Source organism: Mus caroli, chromosome 11, assembly GCF_900094665.2.
Source record: "Mus caroli chromosome 11, CAROLI_EIJ_v1.1, whole genome shotgun sequence".
Taxonomy (NCBI): domain Eukaryota; kingdom Metazoa; phylum Chordata; class Mammalia; order Rodentia; family Muridae; genus Mus; species Mus caroli.
In genome coordinates, this window is record NC_034580.1 from 50,432,974 (window position 1) to 50,439,761 (window position 6,788).

The following is a 6,788-nucleotide window of genomic DNA, read 5'->3' on the forward strand; positions in this document are numbered from 1 at the left end:
TCTCCTCTCCTCTCCTCTCCTCTCCTCTCCTCTCCTCCACCTGGTGCACCACCACCACCTGCCTTCTTTCTCTTGTGCTGGAATGGGAAGCTTATCTCTTTGCACCCATGTATCACCAGAGCTAGGACATGCTTGTCCGAGGGAAGGTAAAGGTCCTGTCTACTGAAGTAAGTGACTAGGAGATTTTCTGGGGCCCTATGCGGTCAGGGCCCTGTTCATCTTTGTCCTCTGTCCCCACAGGGCCTTACTCGGGGCTGTAAATGTGAAGGGTGGAGGAGGCAGTGAGCAGGAAGGTCCCCTGCACATCAGACCCTTTCCTCCTCTTGGCGGCTGTCAGTAATGCTGCTGCAGGCACAGGGCAACAGATGTGTCTCTGAAATCTTTGCTTCATTTTCCAGACGGATATATAGAAGTGGATTGCGGCCTCTGAACGTAGTTTTCAATGGACGAATGGAGAAAATAACAGAGTATTAGTCTTCAGAATAAGAAAATTGGGCAGAGGAGACAGCTTCGTGGGTAAAGGACTTGCTCGGGAGAGCAGCTGTAACCCCAGTGCTGACGGGGACGGGGAAGATGGATACCTGGAGCTTTGTGGCCAGCCAGACCACCCCAATTGTGAGTTCCAGTTTTACAAATAAAGTGGGGCAGTGATAGAGGGAGGTACCTGGCATCTACTCCTGGCCTCTCTCTGTGTGCAAGCATGATAACATACTTCTCCTGGCCCCTCTTCTCCACTTCCTCTTTCCTGGGCCTGCCATCACCCTATAGCAGCCCTGTGTCGCCTCTGCTCAGCCTGGGTCAGACACGGCTTCTTACCAGTATGCCAGCCAGCAGGCCAGCCGGCTTGGCCCCTCCCCACTGTGCACACATGAGCTGCCTTCCCATCTGAGATGGGGTATATATAGTTTTCCCTGGTCTAACTCCGGCTCCTTTCCTGAATTCAGCCTCTCCCAGCAAAGGCTAGACTAGGCACAGATGACAGAGCTGACCAATCATTTGTGGCTCCTACTTCTCCACCCACCATTTCTTTTTTCTTTTATTGAATATTTTCTTTACTTACATTTCAAATGTTATCTCCTTTCCAGGTCTTCCCTCCAGAAACCTCCCTATCCCATCCCTCCTCCTCCGCCTCTATGAGAGTGCTCCTTCACCCACCCACCCACTCCCGCCTTCCAGCCCTGGCATTCTCCTACACTGGGGCATTGAACTCCTCAGGCCCAAGGGCCTCTCCTCTCACTGATGTCCAGCAAGGCCATCCTCTGCCACATATGAGGCTGGAGGCATGGGTCCCTTCATGTGTACTATTTGGTTGGTGGTCCAGTTTCTGGGAGCTCTGGGGGTCTGGCCAGTTGACACTGTTGCTCTCCCCATGGGGCTGCAAACCCCCTCAGCTTCTTCAGTCCCTTCTCCAACTTCTTTATCAGGGACCCTGTGCTTAGTCCAATGGTTGACTGTGAGCATCCACCTCTGTATTTGTCAGGCTCTGGCAGAGCCTTTCAGGAGACAGCCATTTCAGGCTCCCATCAGCAAGCACTTCCCGGCATCTGCAATAGCGTCCGGGTTTGGAGACTGTATATGGGATGGATCCCCAGGTGGGGCATTCTCTGGATGGCCTTTCCTTTAGTCTCAGCTTCACACTTTGTCTCCATATTTCCTCCTGTAAGTATTTTACTCCCAAATGGACTGATTTCTAATGGTTATTAATTACTAATCAGAACCACGCCCACCCAGCCCCCTCTTGCTTGACTCCGAGGCAAGTACTTTACGTCTTCACTATCAGAAACACAAGCTTCTATGTGGCAGAGCCTACCCTCCATCTGCCAGTTCCTCTACTTGCCTCAGCAGTAGGACCCCTACCCAGAGTAAAGACAGTATTTACTAGCTTCCCTTGTAATTAGGTGTGGTCTAAGCTTCAGTTAACATCCCCAGGACTTAGAAAGAACATCTCAGTGGCACGTCTCTGTTGTTCCAAACCTGTTCCATAACCACCATGGTAATTACACACAGACCCATGACATTCTGTGGCTGGATAACCCAGGAGACCTGGGGGCATTATGGCCGCTTGCACCCACCTGTGTTGTAGTGCTTGGTGCAGTATCTCAGGTCTTTCTCTTCCTTCAGGATAAACTGAGGCAGGGTCAGTCCGTCTGCCACCTGCACAGCTCCTTGCTCCTGCCACTCAAAGATGAGGTCATTCATGGTATATCCAACTGGGAGAGACCAGAAGAGGGGCTCAGTCAGTGAGAACTCAGCGTTACACTTAGGATTGGAGGCTGGGCGGAGCCCCAGATCATGGTGGAAGTTAGGGGACCCTGTTGTCTTTTCTTCTTCACCTCCACAAGAGGTGAAACTTGTTTAAATCAATTCCCCAGCCCTCCCACCTAGGTTTGTCCTGGGGTTCTGCCCCTCACCCCATGGCAAAGAATGATTGACACCAAAGCTTCCCTTTTTTGCTCCCTACAGATTTTCCTCTAGAGAGTGAGTCTGTCACACATGCTCTTAATGAGAAGAGCAGGTGGCTCAATCAAGACAATCAGAGTTTTTACCCCAGGACCAACTCTCTTTTATTTTTGGGGACATGGTCTCAGGTAATCCAGGCTAGCCTAAACTCACTATGTAGTTCAGACTCTCTTGAAACTGAAACCCTTCTGTCTCAGCCTCCTGTAGTGTACACCACCTAGCTCTTTCCTGGTTTGTGTGTGTGTGATATAATGTGAATATGTATTCACGCGGTTAAGCGAACATGTGTGTGGAGACCAGAAGCTGAGAGCTGATGTCAGTGCTCCTCAGTTGTTCCCCACCTTATTTATTTTAGAAAAGATTTTATTGTATTTTTAAAGTGTGTGTGTGTGTGTGTGTGTGTGTGTGTATGTGTATGCCTGTGCATGCCACAACCACGTAGATGGCTTCAAGGACCAGAGGTATTAGATTTCCCTGGAGCTGGATCTTCAGGAGGTTGTTGCTGGAAACACAGGACCTCTGGAAGAGCAGCTAGTGCTTGTAACTGCTGAGCCATCTCTCCAGGGCCCGCTTTATGTTTTTGAGACAAGGTATCTCACTGAATATGGAGCTAGTTGATTCTGTTAGCTTGGGTGGTGAGTGCCTTCCATCTCTATACCCCTAGCCGTGCCTGACTTTGACATGGTGTGGGGGGGACCCAAACTCAGCGTGGCAGGCATTTTACTGGCAGAGCCTTCTCCCCCTGACCCTGTTTCCTGCTTTCAATAATACGCTCCACTAGTTCCCCTTTGCTGGAGTGATCTGTGCAGTCAGTTGTCTACCTCTCCTGTTGAAGTGAACACCCTCAGTGATTTCCCTCAGCCATCTCTCTTCATTCCTGGCAGGCACATTCACAAGGGACTTGGCACAGTGCCTCCTCCTGGGAGAATGCAGCTGGTGACAAAGCCTGGCCCCAGAGAGACGGGGGTGGGGGTGGGAGGGAGTTATGCTTCTAATGTATTTTCTCAATGCAAGCCCCTCACTTGGCACGTTGAGTTATAAAAATACTCTCCTGGGGTCTATCGATTAGGGGATTTCTGCCTGGCAATGGATAAAGGAAGCCTGGCTCCTTAAAAAAAAAAAAAAACGATTTGGACTCACAGCTTTCGAGTTGCATGATACACGTCTGTACATCCATCGGGAAATTCTTCAGGTCCATGGGGCAGGCCAGCGTCAGGGTGATTCTGGGAAGAGAAGGGATGGGACTGATGCTGGGACTACATTCAGGGAGTCTGTGCCTCCATACTTGTGCTGGTTGAAATTATTGTTCCAGGGTGGGGACCAGCGACCAGGTACCGGTGCTTATTTCCAAACTCCTGGGGTGGGAAGAGGAGGCTTGTCGATGCAAAAGGGGTGGCCCAAAGTCACCAGTCGGAGGGACTTCTGGGTTTTTTTGGGAGCCATCTTGACTGCTACAGACCCGTTTTTAGCAGGTTGCTAGGGCTCCAGGTTCTGTCCCCACGCCCCTCCCTCAGGTTTTCCACAGAGTCCTCAGCCTCAAGAACTCCCAGGCTTCTGCAGTATGCACATGGCTCTTGGCTGCTTCCATTCATACACCAGGCCTGTCAGAAGTGAGTTCAGAACTGTCCCCCCACCCCACCTCTGGCTGTTTCCACGCAACTTACTAGAGACTATGAGTTCAGGTAGGGACAGGGAGAAAGTAGTGGGGCAGTTATTTATTTTGGGGGTGTTCAGCCTTATAAAGGCTGCAGCCCCAGAGCCAGAGGGAGCCCTTCTGTGACATCCCAGGCTGGTAGCCCAGGCTGTGAAAACAACCTTGAAAGTCTTTGCTCACATCAGAGCTCTGGCAGGAGAGGGGAGTGGAGGGCTCTTAGACAATCAGGCTCTCTCTCCAACAGGTTAGGGACACATATGTAGAAAAGGATGGGCTGGGTCTGTGCTAAAGTCACACGGAACTAGCTTTTGCATGCTGGGTCCTTTGGCTCTGGGGTTGGCTGATGTGCTATCCTTCCCTGCTGTCCCGAGGCCAGTCCCCCTCTCTTCCTTGAGGTACTCAGATGGGGATGTCTCCATAGAACATAGCTACTGCCACCTCAGCTGCACACCTGGTCCCTTGGGAGCTTCCCTTTCCAGCTCATACCTCCAGTGTGTGTACTCCACTCTAAGGACAGGACAGAAGCAGGAGGGGGATGGGAGGAGGAGGGACGAGAGCGGGGGAGTGAAGGGGAAACCAGCTGGCCCATTTCTGAAGATAAAAGCTCTGAAGTGGGGCAGCTGTCAGGATGGGTTAATTTCCAGATGCTGAGTGTCCTTGGGACCATCACTTTCTGCTGACCTGTCCTTCTGTCAGCTTACCCTGGGACTTGGTTTTCTGGGAGACATGAAACTGTCCTGGCAGCAGTGAATTCCAGGCAGAGGTGACCCTCCCTCCAGCAGCCCACCAGGACCTTGGTGGCTGACTCCGTGTCCTTCTTCCTCTAGATGTGGCTGGTAGGATGGACCCAATCAGCAGAGCTTCTGCTGCCCCTCAGAGGTGAGGGTCCCACGTCCCTTCTATACAGTGGTGACGGTCCCTCGTCCCTTCCCGACAGCCTGTAGAGGCCTGAGCCCAGTTGTCTCTGAAGGTCAGGATCAGCCCAGCCTTCTCACTTTCTGCCCTGACCCATCTTGGATATTTAAGGCTCCTATCTGGATGGGAGATAAGACTTCTCCCTCAATGAGGAGCTGAAGGTGAGAGAGATGGCCATTTAGCATTCTGAAGTTCTTTAAAATCAGAACACAGCCATTCATTATCATGTATTGATGTGCAGATGGAAAGTGGTGGCCGGTGGCCATTCTGATGTTCCAGAAGTCGGGGGACCCCAAACTGGAAAGCTGTGGCTCTTTTGATGCTCCAGCGGGCAGGGTACCCCATCGGTACCCCATCGGTACCTGCTCTCTGACAGGAACTGTGGACAGTTGGCCAAGTTTCCTCCATTTTCACATCCCCACTTCTCTGATGTACACAACGGGGATCATCAAACTTAGTTCATGAGTTATATAATAATATATTAGATGAAAAGTGTTCTGTACCATCTGTTTTCCAAGCTGCCAGAGTTGAGTGTGAGCCCATGTCTCTACTTCCATTATCCATTGTCCCTGTGACCCGGGCAAGGAGATTGGGGACTAAGTGTGTGGGTGTCAGGGAGTGGAAGTCACAGGACACTCTGAAAGCTTAGCAGTTAACCAAGATACAACCAGGAGTGGGGGAGGTCTTGAGTCTCAAGGCTTAGTGCCGGGTAAGTGGGATTCAAAGCAGGGAGGTGGCAGCCCTGGCTTAGCCTTGTGGGCTGTGCTCAAATTTGCCACCAAAGCTGCAGTGTTTTGTCAAACTTTCTTCCTCAACATTTACTACTGATGGTGGCTGAGAAGTCTATTTTGTCTTTGTTGAGATATAGTGAGACTTAAACTCCACTCTCTCTCACAAGCCTTTCCTACTCTCCCTCCTTGCTTTTGATGAAACCTGTTCCTAGGATTCCCTGGCCTTGTCGTTGGCTCTGGAACTCACCTGATGCTGTAGAGGACATTGCCATTCCGGGAGATTCTCAGCAGTTTGTTGTCCGTGGTGATTTCATGGAAGTGGGCTCCCTTCTCATTGGCAAAGAACAAGTCAGGCTTCCAGATGGAATCCAGCATAGATGGGTCAAGGTCCAGAGAGTCATCAGGGTATTCATTGTAGGCCAGACGGGGGTCGTTCCACTGCTGCCTCAGGAAGATGTTGACCCTATAGTCCTGCAGCCCAAGACAGCAGTGGGGGTGGGGTTAGGCTCTAGGTACCAACTCTCAGAGGACCCTATACTTAATGGCTCATGGGTCCTGAAGCTCATCCTGGAAGATACTGAGTGTGGCTGCATGTCTGGGTACCAGGGACCAGTATCACCCCTCCCCATCCTCAGTTAAGTATATGCAAATCTGAACTTTAGAAGAAATGTTTTATTTTGAAGGGATTTTAACTGGGCAGGCATGGTGGCTCAAGCCTGTAATTCCAGCATCAGCCGTTGAGGCAGCAGCACCACCATGAATTTGAGGCCAGCCTGGGTTACACAGCACATACTGGGTGAGGACTGCAGAGCACGACCCTGTCCTAAAACAACAAAGAAACAAACAAAACCAAACCAAAAACAAATTAAAAAGAAATTTCAAAGTCTAATGTGAAAGATCTGTTTTTCTTTTTTTTTCTTTAAAATTTAAAAACTTTCTTTCTTTCTTTCTTTCTTTCTTTCTTTCTTTCTTTCTTTCTTTCTTTCTTTCTTTCTTTCTTTCTTCCTTCCTTCCTTCCTTCCTTCCTT

General features: G+C 50.3%; 1 protein-coding gene across 2 annotated transcripts in view; it reads right to left on the bottom strand.

Annotated features, from left to right (window-relative positions):
• The window catches only part of Glra1 (glycine receptor alpha 1), a 95,810-nt gene that overhangs the window by 17,773 nt on the left and 71,249 nt on the right, over positions 1-6,788 (bottom strand). For both annotated transcript variants that reach the window (XM_021176384.2, XM_021176382.2), the window contains exons 4-6: positions 6,008-6,231; positions 3,601-3,683; positions 2,073-2,210 (exon numbers count right to left, since the gene is read on the bottom strand). In XM_021176384.2, coding sequence (XP_021032043.1) covers positions 2,073-2,210; positions 3,601-3,683; positions 6,008-6,231 — 445 coding nt within the window. The remainder of the gene's footprint in view (positions 1-2,072; positions 2,211-3,600; positions 3,684-6,007; positions 6,232-6,788) is intronic.